This window comes from Chiloscyllium plagiosum, chromosome 22 (assembly GCF_004010195.1).
Source record: "Chiloscyllium plagiosum isolate BGI_BamShark_2017 chromosome 22, ASM401019v2, whole genome shotgun sequence".
NCBI lineage: Eukaryota > Metazoa > Chordata > Chondrichthyes > Orectolobiformes > Hemiscylliidae > Chiloscyllium > Chiloscyllium plagiosum.
This window is the reverse complement of record NC_057731.1, coordinates 16,778,011-16,799,421: the sequence shown is the minus strand read 5'-3', so window position 1 is coordinate 16,799,421 and position 21,411 is coordinate 16,778,011. Positions and strand designations below refer to the sequence as shown.

The 21,411-nt window shown below is 37.8% G+C and overlaps 1 protein-coding gene across 5 annotated transcripts in view; it reads right to left on the bottom strand.

The window, feature by feature from the left end:
* Positions 1 to 5,238: 5,238 nt before the first annotated feature.
* The window catches only part of ide (insulin-degrading enzyme), a 119,512-nt gene continuing 103,339 nt past the window's right edge, over positions 5,239 to 21,411 (bottom strand). For all 5 annotated transcript variants that reach the window (XM_043712498.1, XM_043712496.1, XM_043712500.1 and 2 more), the window contains exons 23-25: positions 17,693 to 17,765; positions 11,675 to 11,742; positions 5,239 to 8,240 (exon numbers count right to left, since the gene is read on the bottom strand). In XM_043712498.1, the coding sequence (XP_043568433.1) occupies positions 8,145 to 8,240; positions 11,675 to 11,742; positions 17,693 to 17,765 (237 nt within the window). In that variant the 3' untranslated portion in view covers positions 5,239 to 8,144. The remainder of the gene's footprint in view (positions 8,241 to 11,674; positions 11,743 to 17,692; positions 17,766 to 21,411) is intronic.

Sequence of the window (21,411 nt, the reverse complement as noted above, 5' to 3'; positions counted from 1 at the left end):
TCTGGGTGGGATACTCTTCCGAGGGTCAGTGTGGACTTGTTGGACTGAAGGGTCTGCTTCCATACTGTAGGGATTCTATGAAAACTGTGGTGGTTTGGATGGCATAGAACTCACAGCAACTGCAAATGGGAAAATTTAGTCCAAAATGACATTTCTTCAGGACTGAGTGGAGATAGAAATGCAATAAAATGGAACAAATGACAGGGAGCAGAAGTCTGTAGATGGAGTGGAGGGCATGAGACATTAACTTTATGATTAAATTATCATTCTGACGTATGCAGTTGGCAGTTTTATGTTACAATGAGATCGTACTTTTGTTGAAATATAGAGGAACTAAAGATATATGATACAGACTTTAAATTGTCCTTGCAATTTTTCTAACATCTGCAAAGTTAAATTGGTCATCCCTGCAGCTTGGATCAACAGAATACTTTCCCAAGTAAAGACATTGAAGCTAGCTTAATCAAATCAGCCAATGTGAGGGATAAAAAGAGAATCATATCTTGAAGGATTGAATTTTGGAGAGTTGAGGTTGAGGTATCATTTGAAGTTTTGTTTCATTAACCTTTAGGGATTAGAGTGCTTTGAAACAAAATTTGTCAGGTTCGAAGGCCAGCCAGGATGTTGCAAATTTTCCAATTTTATTTTAGATTTTCAGCATCTACAGTAATTGATTTTTGTACCAGCACCAGTTCAGTTTGTTTTCTTATTACTACATTAGTGTGGAATTAAATATGACATAAGAACAAACGCTATAGCTGGTTGTTGGGATGTGGAATGCACTGCCTGAGTATGGTGGTGCCTGAAAGACTTGTGACTTTCAAAAGGCAACAGGATCATGGGCCTCACAGAGCCAGAGACCAGGGTTCAATTCCCACCTCAGGCGACTGACTGTGTGGAGTTTGTACATTCTCCCTGTGTCTGCGTGGGTTTCCTCCGGGTGCTCCAGTTTCCTCCCACAGTCCAAAGATGTGCAGGTCAGGTGAATTGGCTATGCTAAATTGCCCGTAGTGTTAGGTAAGGGGTAAATGTAGGGGTATGGGTGGGTTGCGCTTCGGCAGGGCGGTGTGGACTTGTTGGGCCGAAGGGCCTGTTTCCACACTGTGAGTAATCTAATCTAATCATGATCTGAAGAATTTACAATGTGAAAGGAAAAGAGCAGAGATGCTTCTGCAGAACATTAGCATAGACCCAATGGGCCAAATGCCCTCATTCTGTGCTGTAACTACTCTATGATCTACATCGTTACAATCAACATTTACATAGTGGTCCATATATAGAATCATATCTAAAAAGTACTTTGCAAAGAAATTAACATAACAAGGGGAAAAGAGGGATGGAGTCAGAGGCAGAAAATAGGCATTGACAACAATGGGGAAGATCAGTCTGCTTCTTAAGTTATCTTTTATAGTCACTGTTGTAATGTAGGGACAGAGCAGGTTTGCACACAGCAATAACCAAATTATCTATTTCATTAATGCTGGAGGAAATGAACATTATCAAGGATATGAGAACTTATTCTTTGAATGAGCTACGGAACTTTTATACCCACTCAAGAGGGCAGGTGAGAACTCAAGACAGTGCAGTATTCCGTCACTGCAAAGTCAACATGTTCAAGACCCGGAGTAGGTTTTTGAACCTATAAAAGTCTGACTCAGGGATGTAAATGTGCTACAGTCAAGACAAATAAGGAAACAAATTCTTACTATTAATTCACGAGTCTGAAAAATGTTCGCTTTCAAACTGAATATAATCAGATGGGAGGAAACCCACTTTGAAGCTGGAGGTGATTTATTTCTGATGGACAGTTTTCAGCATTTTGGTTTCCAGCATACAAACACTGCTAGATAGGCCTAGGAGGATGAAATTACAGCACAAAAACAGGCCTTTCAACTCAACCATTTAATGCTGGCATATTAAGCTCCATTAACCCTTCCTCACCTTATTCTGTTAGCATGACCCATTTGCCTTTGTCCTTATATGCTCATCTAGTTCTCCACCCAAATGCATTTATATAATTTGCTTCAGCCACTTGCTGTGGTAGCAAGTTGCGATTTCAGCACTGGATAAAAGAAGATCGGAATTCCTGGTTTGATGTGTTGGCATCTTTTCTACATCAATGGCCTCCAGTTTTGCTCTTGTGCCTCAACTGTATTCCCAGTTACTGGAATACACTGACGTTATGAAAGCTTTTGTTAGGGTGGATATAAAAAAGCATCTATTTGGCCTATTAAAGTTTATTCAGAAAAAAAGATCTCCATTCAACTTTTCTTTATATTTCTGGTATTATCGATGTAAACCCTTTCTTGCACCTCTTTCATGGCCAATCTTTTATATTAAAAAGAAAAATTAGCATTTGATTAAAGTTCTATTTAGTTCATTTATAAAAAGGAATGATCTTATTAACCGGTATTACTTTGTGTTTAGCAATACATTGTACTGTTTGTACCCTTTGCTACTTTACATAATTTTTTTTCCCCCAAGGAGATCTTTACAGTAGTCAGGTCAAGATTATTTATGTTGCTGCAATTGAATTGCATTTACCCGAGTAAAATAGCTAAAAAAACGTTTAAGAAAATTATAAAGGCTTTTTTTTTCCTGGAGAGCCACAGGGGAGAAGAGATGGATAGACGCAAGTCTTGAGTTTAGCTGTTTGGCACACATCTTGTGATAAAACACTGCTTTAAAAAAAAGATGGAGGCATACAAAGACCATCTGTTTCTGTATGTTTGATTGGGGACTAAATGGGAAAATTATGGTTTTAAAACTAAAGATTGTGAAACATGTCACTAAAATTCATTGAAAGCGGTGTTGGCACTGCTGCTTTGTTCAAGTTGTGGAGTGGACTGGTTGAAGATGGGCAGCACCAGGCACATATACACAGTTTCAATTGGCAACATAGCTGATTGGTTAGTGGAGTTGTGATCAACTGTGGATGACAAAGGCCATCCACCTGCCAACAACTATATGATTGGCTTCTAGGTAACTGAACAGCTTGTGGGTGTGAACAATATCACCCAGAAGCCTTTGGACCTCAGGAAATGGAAGTGGCTTGTCTCTCTCTCTACTGTAACAAATACCGAAAGTCTGAAGAAAGCAAATTTATTTACCTTCACCAGCTGCTGTAAGCTATGGTTTTTAATCAGTAGCTAAAAGACTTTGCAGTTAATATACCTGTTGCCTCTGCAAAGTGAAAATCAACCTGGAATTTCCTCCACAAGGGCACGGTGGGTAAACCTACAGCATACAGACTGCAGTGGTTCAAGGCAATTCATCACCACCTTCTCAAGGGCAACTCGGGACAGGCCGTAAATGCTGGCCCAGCCAGTGATACCTACATCCCACAAGTGAATAAAAATTAATTAAACGACAGCAGTTCTGGCAAGTAAAAGGATAGTCACCAAAGAACCTTGTAAATTCGAACCATTCATCTGCTTTTCCCCCTCCATCCATAAAAAAAAGTGTGCATATGAATAGAGAAATTTTAAGGGGGTTAAAGTTTTAACTAATAGAGATTTATGCCGGAAATTTACAGTTGTTTATCTGCAGTCAGAATCTCTATTTGTATAAATCCTAGTTTTTGTTAAATACAGACACCTGGTCTGTGTTTTGTATTAATCTGGGTCTAAAAAGACAGGTCATTAGGGGGAAAAAATTAATAACATCTTTTAACTTTTATGATGATTCTGGGAATAGCAGGGTTTGGTTTTCAGCACTCTACCCCAGTGAGATGACATTTGAAGCAGTTCTCCATAGTATTTACTGTCACCGCAAATTTTAAACTGCTGGTTTTGATTCAAGAGTGCCTGAGCTATAATCTTCACCCATGGACATTTAATTGCCAAAAAGATCAATGTACAAAATGAAAAGGCTGCAAGATTTAATTTTGAGCCCACACACTTTACATTTCATTGTTGAGAATGACAGGTACCATATACAAGGCAACTGCCATATCCACGGAATCGTTTACCACGGCCGAGCGTTTAAAAGGGAACATTCCGCTGCCGGGAAGGTACGCCTCCCACGGAAATGAATGAGCTTGCTTTTATCTGCGGGTTCTTGTTTCCGCAGTATGCCGTGGAACATATCCCCTGTAGGTACAGGAGAATTACTGTATACTCAAGTAATAGTAGAATTTTTTTGACTACATTTTAAAGGTTAAATTTATGGGGATGGCTATTACACGGATACTTTTGAGTGGCTGTAATTCATACCCGTCAAAATTCATACTATATCATTAACAGAAGCCCAATTGATCACTAAACGAATAAAGAAAAAAAACCACAACGAATTAAGGTAATTCTGAAAATCTGGAGCGTAGTGCAAGGCCGGCACACTGTCCTTGAAGGTAGAGTCGCAGGTAGATAGGATAGTGAAGGCAGCGTTTGGTATGCTTTCCTTTATTGATCAGAGTATTGAGTACAGGAGTTGGGAGGTCATGTTGCAGCTGTACAAGACAATGGTTAGGCCAGTGTTGGAATATTGCATGCAATTCTGGTCTCCTTCCTATTGGAAAGATGTTGTGAAACTTGAAATCGAGTTCAGAAAAGATTTACAAGGATGTTGCCAGGGTTGAAGGATTTGAGCTATAGGGAGAGGTTGAATAGGCTAGGGCTGTTTTCCCTGGGTGTCAGAGGCTGAGAGGTGACCTTATAAAGGTTTATAAAATCATGAGGGGCATGGATAGGATAAATAGACAAAGTCTTTTACCTGGGGTGTGACAGCCCAGAACTAGAGGGCATCGATTTAGGGCGAGAGGGAAAAGATATAAAAGAGACCTAAGGGGCAACTTTTTCACGCAGAGGGTGGTAAGTGTATGGAAGGAACTGCCAGAGGAAGTGATAGAGGCTAACACAGTTGCAACATTTAAGAGTCTTTTAAATGGGTATATGAATAGGAAGGGTTTGGAGGGATATGGGCCCGGTGCTGGCAGGTGGGATTAGATTGGGTTGGGATATCTGGTCAGCATGGATGGGTTGGACTGAAGGGTGTTTCCCTGCTGTACCTCTCTGTGACTCATAAATGTTGGTCTGATATCTGTGAATAATTAGGATTGACTTTTACATGATAAAGATGGAGATTTGTTGGCCAAAAATAGGGGGTTGATTTTTACATGAAATTGACTATTAGTCGAATATATATAGTATACATAATGTAGAACAGCACATACTTAAATGTACAAACGTTTCGGATGTATAGGCAACTCAGTTGGAAAAACAGGACAATAAACTCCAATGGTGACAGGATGATCTCAGGTTTTATTTTATAGCAAACTGAAACATCCTTTCAGTATACAGTAGCTGTACTATATGCACCCAGTTCTATATCAACTGCTTCAAAACCTTCAAAATGGTGTTGTTATAAGTAATTTATCACAATCAACAAAAAAAAAAATGATACATCTATTCACAAGCCATAAAAACAGACTGAATATTTGTAGATACTCTGTTGGCTGTTATTGCTTGAAAAAGCTGCATCTTTGGATTCTTCTTATAGAATCCATGGATATGCCTGAGTCAAACTGCACTGTCACACACACTGCCATAAAATGCTGGAAACATGGTAGAAAAAGTAACACTACAAAGAATTAGAGACTGCTAGAAAACATCTTTTACAGTAAAATATATTTTCTTTCAGTAATTGTTTTTGTTAGAGAGAATTAGCTATCATATTATGCACTGTAAGAATTCCAAAACTATAAAAAGTTTGGAATATTTTTCATAGATATTCATTATATACAATGCAGAAGTTCTTGCTGACCTGCGACAATATCACAGATAATGCCCATATACAACTCTCAGCTGGAAAAGTTTGGAACAGTATATAAATGTTTCACTTAGGTTACCTCTTCAAGTAAAATGTGTGTAAGGATTGTATGCAAGTTTGCATTCCAAATATTTTAAAACTTAAAAAAAAACTTTAATTTTATCCAATATAACACTACTACTGAAATGAAGGGGCTACAAAACCTGCCTTGTGATTGCTGCAAAACTAAATGACCCAAAGACAATACTAATCAAATTTTCTAAATTGTCAGCCATGATTTCAGATAGAACATTCATTTTTGGACACTTTTCAAAATCTGCAGGATCACTATTCTAAGGTGGTATGCACTCCTGAAATATTGCAGCACAATCTCACAAAGCACGGAAGGATCCTTTTACGGTGGGCTGGGAGAAGTGGAATCAAAACCAGTAAAAACAAAGGTAAAAGATTTCAAAAGGAGTAATTTGAATTTTCAACTTGAGACAAACCCCAAAATGCAGTGCAACTAATACATTTATAGACAAACACATCCATCCAAAAGGTATTTTCCCATTATGATCTGGTCAGTTTTCAACACTGCACACTTCAGGTTTTCAGAGGCAAAACTTCTGTATACTTTTTTTATTGCTAACCGATGTTTTTCATTACATAGATTATTATTACTCTAGAAACACTGAACTGATTAGAAAACAAAGACAAAGACAATCTGGTCATAAACATGCTAATTAAAATATCCTCATGCATGAAGGTGGTTTCAATAACAGCAGCTTTTTCTTCACTCAAGTTGTGATCAATTTCTTTTTAAAATAAATCTAGAACAAGAAATACATTATAAATTCATCCAATTAACTGTAGTAGGCTACAAATAGCAGGCTTTAATGAACTATACCCATTAAATATTAGAATTTGAAATCAGTAATTGATAACATTAGCTGAAGTTTTGTACCCTATTGCAGCACTTTTCAATGAAGTACAGCTAGGCCTTAAAATTCTGCAACTTTGTGTTGCTTCCCCGCTCTGCATTTTGAGCTGGTCACTTTTTGCATGTTATATGTGGTGCGAAATATTTATTGTGGAGTGCATGATAGCTATCTCAAGAGCTCATTTGTACATACCTTATTCTCACAACTGACATTCATGTTGGTATCACAGAATCTCTAATATATATCCTATTACCAAAAGTCAAAATAGCAGGACACTCAAGGTTGCAATAGTATTAGAGTCTAGATAACATTCAATGTGCTCTTCTGCTTTATCTGTGCCATTTAGTGTGCTACCTTCATTGCCTCTTACACATTGATCATTATGGAAACAAAGTTTATAGAACAATGTTCATAATAACTGATGTGTGATTTCACACAAGATTGATAGTGGCCATATTATGGATTACATAATATTTCTTGAATGTCAAACATTAAGTTACTTGGGAGGCACAACAAAAAAAATGGAACAAATGCGTTTTGTATGGATCCTAATCATTTACTTTCTATACAAAAAAGAACATTTAATTAAAACGGGCAGCTATTATAATTTTCGGTCAGTACAAACACTATTAGCTGAGCTGAATGGCCTCTTTCTTTGCCGTAACTTTTCTTTGGTTCCATTTAAATACAAAAGAAAAGTCCCATTCCCTCTAATTGGACTTTGATATTGCAAAGAAATGGACTTTTAAAAATTCTCAGTTTTATTGGGGGAATAAACAGGTTTTTCTCAGGTTTTCAAGCACTAAATCAGAGGACCCAAATCGTGAAAGCAACAGTTTCTCAGCCTATTCTGCTTTAGCAGCTCTGTGTAAATGTGATCATTTGATTTCGTGAAAACATGCTCAAAGGAGTCGGGTATCTTGTCTCATGGATAAGAAATCCAAATTCAGTCAGAAACTATACAGTTCTGGACAACTTATCATCTGAATTCTCTTGAGTTTTGATTATACATGTGGTAAAAAGTAATTTGAGATGAAAAGAAATGTTTCCAGCATTTTACTACCAGTTGTATGAGCACATAAAATGTCAAAACTACAAAACTTGTATAGAAGTTAAAAACATGGTATAGTTACCAATTATAAGGCTCGTGCTCTATCACAAAAGAATCTGTCTCAAATATATTACACAGTGTAATTTCACTGGTTTATACATTAGTGTTTTGTAGATTCCAATTTTATGTCTGAAGTTTCTATGGACAAGTATTTTAAAGTGTCACTCGGCTTGCTGAACTATTTACAGGAAGAAGTATACAGAGCTAATTAACCTTGTACACTCCTAACTGTAAAGTGTTCACATAAAAGAAATAATCTCTGAATAATCCCCTCGCTCTACCACTCCAGCAGAATGGAAACTGTAATTCAGGTTTTCCTCCTTTAACACAAGTATTTCATCATCTCAAAGTTTTGCAGCCATGAAGTTGATGTGCGGTTTTGCCAGTGGAAAGAGTGGCAGACTGCGTTTGAACACGGTCATATCTTCAATTATGGTCGGCTAAAAGGAAAAATAATGTCAGATAATTTACTAAATATCTAAAAACAAAGAACCCACAAATCAAGCCCAAAACAATAAGTTTCTTGGAAGGCACAAAAAAAAATGGAACAAAATGTGTACAATAATTTGGGGCCACTTCTCCATCAAGTCAGTGTAAATTAAACTCTTCAGAATTGATGAAGTTTTTTTTTTATTACAGACAATGCTCTGCCCACCCTGCAACCAATATCCCTGCATCAATCCAGTTCTTCCCTCAAAACAAAATTCAAATATCTCTGCCTCAGTTGAGTTATCGCACTTCAAGTGATCATCTTAATATTTCTTAAAATGTTTTGACAGTTCCCACCACCCTTTCAAGCAGAGTTTCAAATATCCACCATCCTCTGGGTGAAAAAAAAACTCATTAAAATCGTTCCATATCTCCTTAAATCTATCAGAAAGTGCTAGGAAATCAGTTAGAATCATACAGCATGAAAACAGATCCTTCAGTCCAACTAGTTCATGCCGACCATGTTTCCAAACTAGTCCTACTTTCCTGCATTTAGCCTACATTCTTCCAAACCTTTGCTGTTCATGTACTTATCAAAGTGTCTTCTCATGTACTTTTTAAAACTTTCTTCTCTCACTTTAAAAAAATGCCAGAGTCTATGAACAGTGCACTATGAAGAAAAAATAAAGGTAATTGTTTTTGCTGGCAGTCCTGTTTAAAACTTTAGATAGTTGAAGGGTGATTGAATTGAAGTGTCTAAAATAACGAAATGAATTTGATAGGGTACACAGAAATAAACTATTTTCACTGGTAGAAAAATTCAGAACAAGAAGGGAGAGCAGGTTGGAAGCAGATCTCAAGAAAAGTAATTCATGGAATGTCTACAGGATGGTTTTCTTGAAGCAGCTTGTGGTAGAGCCCACCAGGGACCAGGCAATTCTGGATCTGGTGAAGTGTAATAAAGCAGACTTGATTAGGGAGCTTAAGGTGAAGGAACCCCTGGGGGAATTGACTATAATACAATAGAATTCACCCTGCAGTTTGACAGGGAGAAGCTAGAATCAGATGCATTGGCATTACCACTGAATAAGGATAACTGGAGGAGCTGGTCTGAGTTGATTAGAAGGGGACAGCCTAGCTGGGATGATAGTGGAGGAGCAATGGCAGAAGTTTCAGGGGGTAATTCAGGAGGCACAGCAGAAATTCATCCCAAGGACGAAGAATATTAAGGGGAGGACGAGACAACCACGGCTGACAAAGGAAGTCAGGAACAGCATAAAAGGAAGAAGAATATAATGTGATGAAGATTAGTGGGAAGCTAGAGGATTGGGAAGCCTTTAAAAACCAGATGATAACAAAATAGCAATGAAGGGAAGGAAAATGAAATAAGAGGGTAAACTAGCATATAAAAGAAGATTACAAGAGCTTTTTCATTATATGTAAGACAGAGACAAGAATAGACATTAGATCGCTGGAAATTAAGGCTGGAGTAGTAGTAATGGGCAACAAAGAAATGGCAGTGGAATTGAATTGATACTTCGTTTCAGTTTTTGAAGTTGAAGACACCAACAGCATGCCAGAACTTCAATAAGGTCAGGGGCAGAGGTGCATGTAGTGGCTATTACTAAGGAGAAGATGCTGGGGAAGCTGAAAAGGTCTGAAGGTGAATAATCACCTGGACCAGATGGACTACAGAGTTCTGAAGGAGATAGCTGAGGCATTGGTGGTGATCTTTCAGGAATCCTGGTGTCAAAGAGGATCCCAGAGGACTGGAAAATGGCAGAACTGGAAAACACCTGTTCAGGAAGAGAGGGAGGCAGGCAGAAGAAAGGAAACTATAGGCCAATATGCCTTACTTTGGTTATTGGTAAGATTTTAGTCTTATTATTGTTGGAAGTGCAAGGTGAGTCAGCATGGCTTCGTTAAGGAGTCAATGTCTAGAATTCTTTGAGGATGTAACAAGTTAAACAAAGAACAGCCAGTGGATGTGATCTACTTGGATTTCCAGAAGGCCTTTGACAAGGTGCCACACAGGGGTCTGCTAAATTAGAAGGAACTGAGGACATTGTTACTAAATTTGCAGATGATACACAGATAGGTGAGGGATAGGTAGTGTTGAGGAAGCTGGGAAGCTGCCGTAGATAGGCTAGGAAAGTAGACAAAGAAGTGGCAAATGGAATATATTATGGGGAAGTGAGAGATTAGGCACTTTGGTAGGAAAAAGAGGTGTAGACTATTTTCTAAATGGAGAAAGGCTTTGGGATATCTGAGGCACAAAGAGACTTGGGGGTCCTACTTGAGGATTCTGTTAAGGTTAACATGCAGGTTCTGTGCTAATTAGGAAGGGAGATGCAATGCTATATGCCATTCACAAGGTCGAGAATGCAAGAGCAGAAAGGTACTGCTGAGGCAGTCTTAGGCTCTGGTCAGACCACATATGGAATACTGAGAGCAGTTTTGGCTTGGAGAGAGTCCACAGAAGGTTTACAAGAATGATTCCAGGGATGAAGGGATTGTGATAGCAGTTGTGATTAAGGACTCTGAGTCTGTACTCAATGGGGTTTAGAACGATGAGGGGGAAGTTTCATTTAAACTTATAGAATCCTGACAGGCTGAGGTAAAGTGGATGGGAAATGATGTATCCATTAATAGGAGAGACTAGGACCTAAGGGTACAGCCTCAGAGTGAAGGGATGAATCTTTAGAACTGAGATGAAGAGTAATTTCTTCAATTAGAGGTGGTTAATTGGTGGAATTAATTGCTACAGAGGGCTGTAAAGGCCAAGTCATTGCTTGTATTTAAGATGGAGATAGTTGGTTCTTGATGACTAAGGTGTTAAGGGTTACGGGGAGAATGCAGGAGGATGAGATTGAGAAATATAATCAGCCATAATTGAATGGTGGAGCATACATGGGCAGAATGGTCTAATTTTGCTCAGATATCTTATGGTCTTAAAGTTACAAGTAAACTAGTTAGGAAGCTCGGGAAAGAGCTTTTGTTTTTAAAGATGTTAAAAACTGAAGCTTACTACACTAGCAAAGTGCCCACTCCTCCAAATCATCCAAAAGAGACTTGACATGATCAAAGTGCTTTTAGGTATGAGAATTTTGTTAGGTAATGCTTACTGCTGCTGATGCAGGAAAATGTACAGTCTTCCTGTAAAATAGTTTTTTTTTTATTTTCAGCCTTTCCAAGCATTGTTGTGTTTCTGTTAAGAAACAAATTATAACTGGCAACATTAAAACTCAACAATGCTCTAGCTTTGGCACTGAACATAACTTTAAACAACCATGAAGTGCAATAGGAACACTTAAAAAAGTGTTAAGATGTTTTAAAAAAAAAACAAAGGAATTATAATCATGTTTATTCATGATTCAATTTAGGAACTTTCAATATGTTTCCCAAGGTAGAGAAGAAAGTAAATGGGGTTAATAATCCCTCTTACCTGTGGCAAAGGTGGTGCAGGAGGCAGGTTGACATCATTTTGACATGGAAGTTGTTCAACAACAGGGCCTAGAATTACATTAATAGTCAGACATGACTAATTGATACTTAAAACAACAAATTTAACAAAAGTATGGCTTTCAGATTAATGCAAAAATTCAAATTGCCTTAATGTAATATTAAATGCTGGGTTTCATGCAGAACCATTAATAAATATATACACAGAGTCATCAGGTCTACATTGTAATTTTATCCAATATTTTAAGTATAAAGCAAAAATTAAAACTAAAATCTTAATAACGTCCTCATTAGAGTGTCTGTGCAGGTGCATGTTGGATCTCCATTCTATCAAACTCAAGTTCTGAGTGAAAAGTTAATTCGTCCAATTAGAATTAATTCAGTTCCAAATTCTGTAGTTTCACCATTCTGTCAGGATGCTCTAAAATTAAGACCATAGGTAGGTATGCACTTTTTAAAACATTTCTCAACTCTTTCTCAATCCTTCCACTAAAATATTGGGAGAGAAAGAATATATTGATTTCATTGAACTTAGACATGTTACTGGGTAGGCACGAAGGATGTATCTCAGGTGACTGTACACGGCTGCTTTGGAGCCAAGATGCTCCAAAAGATCAGTTCCAATGCAAAATTACAGACCCAAAAGTTTAACTAAAACTCGAATCACAGGTGCTGCATGATCCGTTGAATATTTTCAAGTTTATGCTGAATTTCAACATTTTTGTAATGGTCAAACATGTTATTGTATCATCCCCCTCAATCTGTACTTGAAATGAAATATAGCCACGTAGATTGAGATATGTTCTGGACAAAGAAAGCAGTGAGCACGGCTATAAAGGGATACAGACGGGAACAATGCACATGCTATGTTATTGTTCAATCATGCGTGCCAGAACAGGTTTGTTTGCCATATATGTCTAGTTTTGAAGTTTGCTGATACTAAATAAAGGTGTGTTATAAATTGAGGTAACATATAGAAGACATGCAGACTAGTTGAGTGATTAGATAAATGTCAAATGCAATTAAACACACCCAGAAATGTGAATGACGATCTTGAAAGAAAAGAAAAGCAACAGAAAGTATACTTCAAATAGAAATACTCTTAGAAGAACAGTAATATCTAGAAAGGCAGATACATTGTTCTCAAAAACAAAAGATACAAATGCAGGTAGAAAAACAAATCAAAGAGGAAGTTTTAGCATTGTGGCAGTGAATATAAAAAGCAAGGAAGCAATTACACAATTTGTTGGTTTAGCTGCAGGTTCAGCTCTGCTCATGGTTCTTAAGGTTTGTTTACATGGAGTGGTATCACACGTGATGGGCTGTAATTCTGAACAGAATTAGATGAAAATTTTTTTAATTTCACTGACAATGTTGAAGGAGGATCAAAATTTCTCAGTAACAAAGGGTTTGAGAAGGTAAGTGGTGAAAAACTGTTTACATTGGGTACTGAATCAATAACATGGAGACACAGGCTCAGGATCATTCCCAGACAATGGAAAAACTAAAATCATTTCTCCTGAGTCTTTCCTATCCTTTTAAAATGAGAATAATAAAAGCAGGAGGCTATGAGAAGAACCTGGCCACCTACCATCAGGCTGCGACAACAAAAGGAAGTGGAACATGATTAGATACAATTTTTCTCAAGAAACTCCACATGAATGTTGCTTTCAAAACTGCTTCATGAAAATCCTCATGCAGGACAAATCAACTCACTTATTTTGTTACCACCAGCAATACATTTAAACTAATGATTTTCCACAAGCCTGAATATACACAATTAGTTAGAAGCTGCAAGTGCAATATTTTTTGGTCAAGACTGCAATGTTCCCCTTGACTGGGATAGGTTCATATTGGGAGTGCTACGCTACACTCTCCACAAAAACTGCTTTGGTTTCAGTTCAAAGGAGATGGGAGAATAACAATTATATATATTTTGGAAAGGGACATTTTTAAACTGATTTCGCTCATCACCATATAATGACAATCTGTTCTACTGGATCAATGAACAAACTGAACAAGGAAGGACAGTTTTTGCTATTTGTCACCCAAAACGCAGATATGAACAGAGACAGATAAATCAGAAATGACAGAACAAACCTAGGAACATGAGTCGGCCAGACAGCCTGTTGAGTGTGCCCCAGCACCCAGCATGATCTTGACTAAACGTAGACTTCAGTGTCTTTTACACACACCATTCCCATAATCCTGTACACCACTGGTAATCAGAAATCCATCAATCTCTACCTCAACAAATCTATGATCTTTTGTGGTACAGTATTCCAAAGATTCACAACCTTAAAACAAAATTTCTCATCTCAGACAGGATTAGTATTCCTCTTTTTAAAAAAAACGTCACCCCCACCCCCAATTCTGGACTCCTCAACGATGAGACACATCTTACCTACATCAAACCTGTCTACCTTTAAGTACGTTAAGAGATTCAATGGGATCACCTTTCATTCTTCACAACTCTAGAAAATACAGGCCCATTTTGCCCAATCTCTCTTCATCGGACTGTCCCGTCCTCCCAAGAACAAGCCTGGTGATGCTTCATTACACTGCCCGCCATGGCAATAATATCTGTGTTGAGATAAGGAGACAAAACTGCAAATAATACTCCAGGCATAGTCTAACTAAGCTCCAATACAGCTGAAACAAGATTTCAGTAATCCTTTACTGAAATCCCCTTGCAATAAAGACCAATATTCCATTAGCCTTCCCACATGCTTGCTCTACCTGCATGTTAGTTTTCAGTGTATAATTGACAAGGACACCTAGGCCCCTTTGTAGTTCTACACTTTCCATTCTCTTGCCATTTGAGAAATACTCTGTCCCTCCTACCCAAGTTGATAAGTGCACACATTTCCACATTAAAATCCATTTGCCATAATCTACTTATTCATTAAGTGTATCCAAATACTCCTGAATTTGCTTTACATCCTCCTCACGACACACAATCATATTTAGCTTTTGAACAATCACCAGATTTAGAAATGTGACATTTGGTCCTAACTTCGAAATAATGTATATAGATTGTGAATAGTTTGGGCCCATGTACTGATCCTTGCAGTACCTCAGTAGTCAAAACCTGCCAAAGCAAGAATGGCCCACTTATTCTCACTGATTGACAAATAGAAAAACAAACAATTTTTAAATCGATGCCTGTACATTACTTCATTGGCTCTTATGCTTTAATTTTTCAAACCAGCCTTCTGTGGGAGATGTTAATAAAGGCTTTCTGAAAATCTGTGCTTATCAGATGTTCTTTATCAGTGTTTTTACAACATCTTCAGAAAATTCCAACAAGGTCATCAGGCACAAGTACCCAACTGCAAATCTGTTTTGACTATCCCTAATCAGTTCATCAAATGCCTTTTTATCCTATCCTTTATAATAGATTCTAGCATTTTCCCTACTATTGATATAAGGCTAGCAGTTCTGTAGTTCTAGGCTTTCTCTCTCACTCCATTCTCAAATAGTGCGGTGACATTTGCTACCTTATAATCTACTGTACTCATTCCACAATCTATAAATATTTGGAAGATAATGACCACTATAGCCACTTTCTTCAACTCTCTGGGATGTTGATCAGAATACCAAGTCCTGGGGATTTAACATCTTTCAGCTCCATTAATTTCTATGTTATAACCTTACTAATACTAAGTTCCTTCAACTCATTATCCCCAGCCGCTTGGATCTTTAGTTCTGAGAAAGGTCTTCAACATCTTCCTCTGAAAACAAAGTAATCATTTACTTTCTCTGCTTGTTTCAGATCGAACTGACTTGTTGTTAAACTTAATGCAAACTTTTACCATATTGTGATTCCTCATTGACAAAGTTGTTAATTAGCTCTTATTTACCACATAGTACTAGATCTAAAATAGCATGTCCTCTAATTAGCTCAACATACTGTTCTTAAAGAAAATCCAGCCCATTGCAATGTAGAAACTTGTCCTTCAGTTTAGCACTCAATTGGTTTACCCAGTTTATTGTAGACTGAAATCACCATGATAATTGTTTGCCCATGTTTCTCTCAAATCTCCTGACTAATATAATGCCTTACACCACAACTACTATTTGGAAACATATAAATAACTCCAACTAATGTTTGTTGACCCTTGTCTTTTCTTAGTTCCATCTAAACAGATTGCACACCTTGCCCTTCCAATCTGAGACTTTCCCTGACTAGTGTATTGATCCCATCTCTTATTATCCTTTTTCTTCTTGTCTGCACTTTCCAAATGAATATCCAAGTTGAAAAACAAGTATACACCAAGAATTTCAGAATGCATAGAAAATGACACACATCATCCTAGGTTTTTGATCAGTTTTGTTTCACACAGCTGACTGTAAAGCTAGCAGGCTGAGAGTCTCTAGTTGGAATGTCTTAAAAATAAAAGCAAGTAGCTAAGCACTGCCAGATCTAAAAGACTATGTAATGAATGTAAACTTCCTACCCCCATGGATGCCTTATAATGAAGGTAACTACGCCCAACCAGATAAGTGCATTGCCTACTAAAAATAAGTTATACCCTGCCACCCAGGATTCATTTTTTTCACATGAAATGCTGATATATTCTGAACTTGTGGGGGCTGGGGGTGGGGGAGAGCGCGTGGGGAGAGAGAGATGGGAGAGAGAATTTAAATGTTCAACACCAGATGGTACATTTGCTGAACTGAAAAGTATTTTTAAAATTCAAACACCGGAGACGGAGGCACTGTTATAAAAAAAACCAGAAAAATATGAAAACGTAAGCTTTGTTAAAGATTATACAGCTGAATCTCATGTTCCATTCAACTTGCTTCTCATGTTATAGAATCTCCATTATCAATACGTATTGAAATTATAGCATGACCTACAAAGTGTAATTCTCAAATTAATTGTCAACAGGGCTTCGTGAAATCTCTACCTTTCTCACTACTTGACTAAAGAATATGTTGACTCATCAAGAAAGAGACAGACACTTAATTGCCAACCTGTGAGCCCCTACCTCCATTCTCTCTGCTCTCATTGGCTTGCTGGGCCAATAAATTATTTGCCACATTAAATGAGACAACCTGCCACTCACATCTTGTTTTGGAGCTAAGAAAATAATGCAGCATCAAGTGCTTAAAACACATCTTGAATGCAAACCATTCTAACATTCAAAGTATTAAAACCTCTCCAGTATGTTGCTCACATCCCCTTATCATCTATACGTTGTGGAATTGTACATGTTGTTTGTACTGAGGTTTGAGTCCATGTTGACAAACAAGAAATTAAACTAAACTTACCTCCATTTCCTCTAGTTTTCCACACTATTACCCTTTTCTCCAGAAATTCATAAAGCTTTTTATCCTATTGCTATCACCATTTGAAATATGAATTAAAAATAGTTATCAAGTTAAATCTGACTACATGGAGCAGGTGAAGTATTTTCGTCAACTAACTTATTTAACATAGAACACTGAAAAACTCAATACAAACATTCTAACACTTCCAATGCATAGTGGCATGACATCACCTTCGGCTCCTACCCAAATCTCAAAGCAATACTCAGGAGAGTATTTTAATTCCTGCATCAGTTGAACTTTTGGCTACTCAAATCTGGTAATTTAATGCTCGTGAATAATTTTCATAGTGTAAAAGGGAGGCCAATCAGAGCAAGGTTAACAACTTACAAGTTATATTCAGATACAAAGGATTCTTACTAAACAAAAAAAAATTCTCCATAGCTTGTATTTATAGATTCTGACATTTAAAAGGTATTGTACAAACCTGAAAAAGTGGCCAATAACACGAGATCAAATTTCTAGTTATAATGATTTTTTAAAAACTTCCTAGTAAAAATATTCAGTGAAGACAAACAAGCTGAACATTTGTTCAGTATAACAACAAACACTTTACAAGAAACAAATCTGAAAGTTGCCTCTGATATATAGTATATGCTTAAATTGGATATTTTGAATTCAAAATTACCGAATGAGCTAGTCAGTGTAAGCGTTTGCAGATACTCACAGGAATCCATATCCCGAGACAAGACATGTACAGAAACTTTGCGTCGCCTCGAGCCATCAACAGCCAGAAGCTCCTGTAGATTAATAAAATATATTAATTCACTAGTTACAGGAAGATAAATAGGCATCTTAGCTTTGTGAAAAGTAACTTCTACTTTGTAAAGGAGCGTCTGTGCTGAACACCAACATAAATCTGCTGAACAGGTTTTGTACTGATTCAGATGAACAATGTCAAAGAAATGTGAGATGTGGAAGTGCCGGTGTTGGACTGGGATGGACAAAGTTGAAAATGACACGACACCAGGTTATAGTCCAACACATTTATTTGAAAGTAAAAGCATTCAGGGCGCTGTTTCTTTGTCAGGCAGCTTTACAGCATGATGTGTGTTTGAATATTGGGCACTTACAAACATCCTCCTTCTCCTTAAAACAATTTTTTGTCTATGCTGATGCAAGCCCACTATAACATATCAGGATTGCAACTTTTTAATCATTACAATTTCTGTAATATATTTTTTAGTATTCATTCATCATTAGGTCTGTTACAATATTTTGCCCATCAGTAACTGCCCTCAAGTAGTAAGGGCGAGTCACCTTTTTGGAAAGCTGCAGTCTAAATGAAGAAGGTGTCCTGTAAAAAGCTCCACAGTTTTTTTTGTGGAAACAATGGGGAAGTATTCGTAATGCTATTAGATGAGCAATCCAGAGGCCCAGTCTAATGTCCTGGGGATAAAAATTCAAATCCCCAAATGGCAGATAGTGAAGTACCAATTCATTAGAATTCTGGAATTAAAAGCTAATCTAATGGCCACCATGGAACCATTGTGGTGTTGTAAATGACCAACTTATTCATTAATATCATTTGGGGAAGGAAACCAGTTTTCCTTTCTGGGTCAGGTCTCTGCTGTGGGTCTGGACTCCAATGTGGTTGACTCTGATCTACCCTCTGTAATGGGTCTAGTAAGCCACCATGTTCAAGGGCATTTAGAATAGACATTAGATTCTGGTCCAGACAATGACATCCAAATCCCATGACCACATTTAAGAAGAAAATATAGAAGAATTACATTATATTTTAAATACATTTCTGGGATGAGACTTGGAGGTAACTTTGTTCAGTTCAATTGCAAGGTTAATTTTGAAAATGCACACAAATCCTGTGTAAGGTATCATATGGTTACTGGGTTTGTAATTCACAGGCTTAGATTAATAACTGGAGCTCCAAGCTCAATTACACAGTGTGGCTGGGAATATAAATTAAATATGAAATAAACATGCTGAATTTAAATATCCTGTCATAGTGACCATGAAACTCATCAATTTATTATACATGCAGGGCTTTCTTTTCTCCATCCCATGACACAATTACAATAAAAGTAGGGTAATACACTCCATTCAATCAAATGGATTCAAGCTCATCTCACAGCCAGTCCAATCAACTGTTTCATTGTTTGCCACAGACTGATGTGGCATCTCCCCCCGCCCCGTTCATCTGCAATGCAGCTAGTACAGGAAGTAAACAAACACACACTCTGGGCAGTAGAAGTCACCATTCTGTAATTAAGACAAATTGTAAAGATCATAATGATCAATAAGGCCTGTACCTTATAACTGGAAATGTTAAACATAATCTAAGACAGCGAGTAAGATAGCTTTTTCATCCCTTAAAAGCTATACATTCTTTAAATAAAAACTTTGGCTCTGAAGCCAGAATTCTGCAAACTAAGCACAATATGGTAGAAGTGACTAAAAAGCTAGAACTTAGCTAGACTTTTGGAAATTCTTGTTCCATTAGCAGTTTCTTATTTGCTGCATATTAACTCCTTGCTCACATATTTAAATGCCCACAGCATTAAAACACAGTTTCCTCGTACAGTTAAAGAACAGTTAGTCATTGTTTTCAGTATATTTCACCCACACTGGTGATGGAGAACTGATGTCCTTCAGTAACAGTTAGATCTTCTGCTACTTCCAAGATGAAGTTTCTGTCAGGCTTGGAGCCATTAACAGGTACAAAGGGGTAGGTGACTGCTTCCTGGCTCTCACATAGGACACAAAGGCAAAACCTCTCCCAGGGCCATTCTAATATAACTTTCAATATTTTAATCTAGCACAGTTTTCAAGATTCACTCAAGGAAAGGAGTATCATTGTTATTGTTGTTATATTGTTGTCACTTAAGCAACTTAGCTTACAATGGTATTCTCCTTTGGAGAGATAGAGCTTCCTCACATTCGAAAAGCTATATATTTTCTTTGTATTTTCCCCATTACACAAAAGCCTATTTCAGGCTGGATGAACAGCGACTACAATTAGAGTAAAGTTTTTTTGGCTCCCATCCCTGATCAAGTTGTGGACTAAGTGGTGCAAGTCTTGAGGAGTCTATTTTTGGGCCCTGTCAAAGGCTACTCTCCCATGCTGTTAGTAAGCCAGCTAGGAGTCTCAAGTGGACAGTTATTTGACCAAAATTAGTGACATAGTACTGAGCAATCTGAACACTGGTTCTTATGAAAATCTTACAACAATAATTCAGCATATAAGACATCAAATTCATCCCCTTTACATTCAGTCTCGGAAGCCTTTTGGTTCACCATCTCATTTAAAATAAATCGCATCCCTCTTGGTAGAGCTGGAACCAGAGATGACTTGAAGGAAGAAGTTACAATTTTTACCACTGTCATAATCAAAACAGGTTTCTATTAGGGGGAAAAAAAATGACAAACTCAAAATATCATCACACTTCTGAAAGACAAATGATAGAAGATAGATGATATAAATAATGCCAAATATACAGGGTACTGGGGAAGTTTAGCATATTTAATAGATAAGTTGAAACTGGAATTGGTTGACAGTAGAAGGAAAATTTAATAAAATTGAAATTGTGAACATAAGCCATGACTAGGGTAAGAGTAAAAAAATAAGATCCCACTAAACAGGATTAAAATTTCAAAATCTAATGACTGTGGAAAGACAAATTAAGTTGTATGGAAGGAATGCACCTTCAAAAATAAAACAGCAAAAGATTTTGTGAAAACAAACAAATCAAGGTTATTACTGAAGATACTGGATTAGTGGTGCTGGAAGAGCACAGCAGTTCAGGCAGCATCCAAGGAGCTTTGAAATCGACGTTTCGGGCAAAAGCCCTTCATCAGGAATAAAGGTAGTGAGCCTGAAGCGTGAAGAGATAAGCTAGGGGAGGGTGGGGGTGGGGAGAGAGTAGCATAGAGTACAATGGGTGAGTGGGGGAGGAGATGAAGGTGATAGGTCAGGGAGGAGAGGGTGGAGTGGATAGGTGGAAAAGGAGCTAGGCAGGTCGGACAAGTCCTGGGAACAGTGCTGAGCTGGAAGTTTGAAACTAGGATAAGGTGGGGGAAAGAGGAAATGAGGAAGCTGTTGAAGTCCACATTGATGCCCTGGGGTTGAAGTGTTCCGAGGCGGAAGATGAGGCGTTCTTCCTCCAGGCATCTGGTGGTGAGGGAGCAGTGGTGGAGGTGGCCCAGGACCTCCATGTCTTCGGTAGAATCTCAGGGAGTCCTTCTCCCACTGCAACTCCCAGGAGCCACATACTTGCACATCCACTAATATCATTTATTGTATACGTTGCTCCCGATGCGGTCTCCTCTACATTGGGGAGACTGGGCGCCTCCTAGCAGAGCGCTTTAGGGAACATCTCTGGGACACCTGCACCAATCAACCACACCGCCCTGTGGCCCTACATTTCA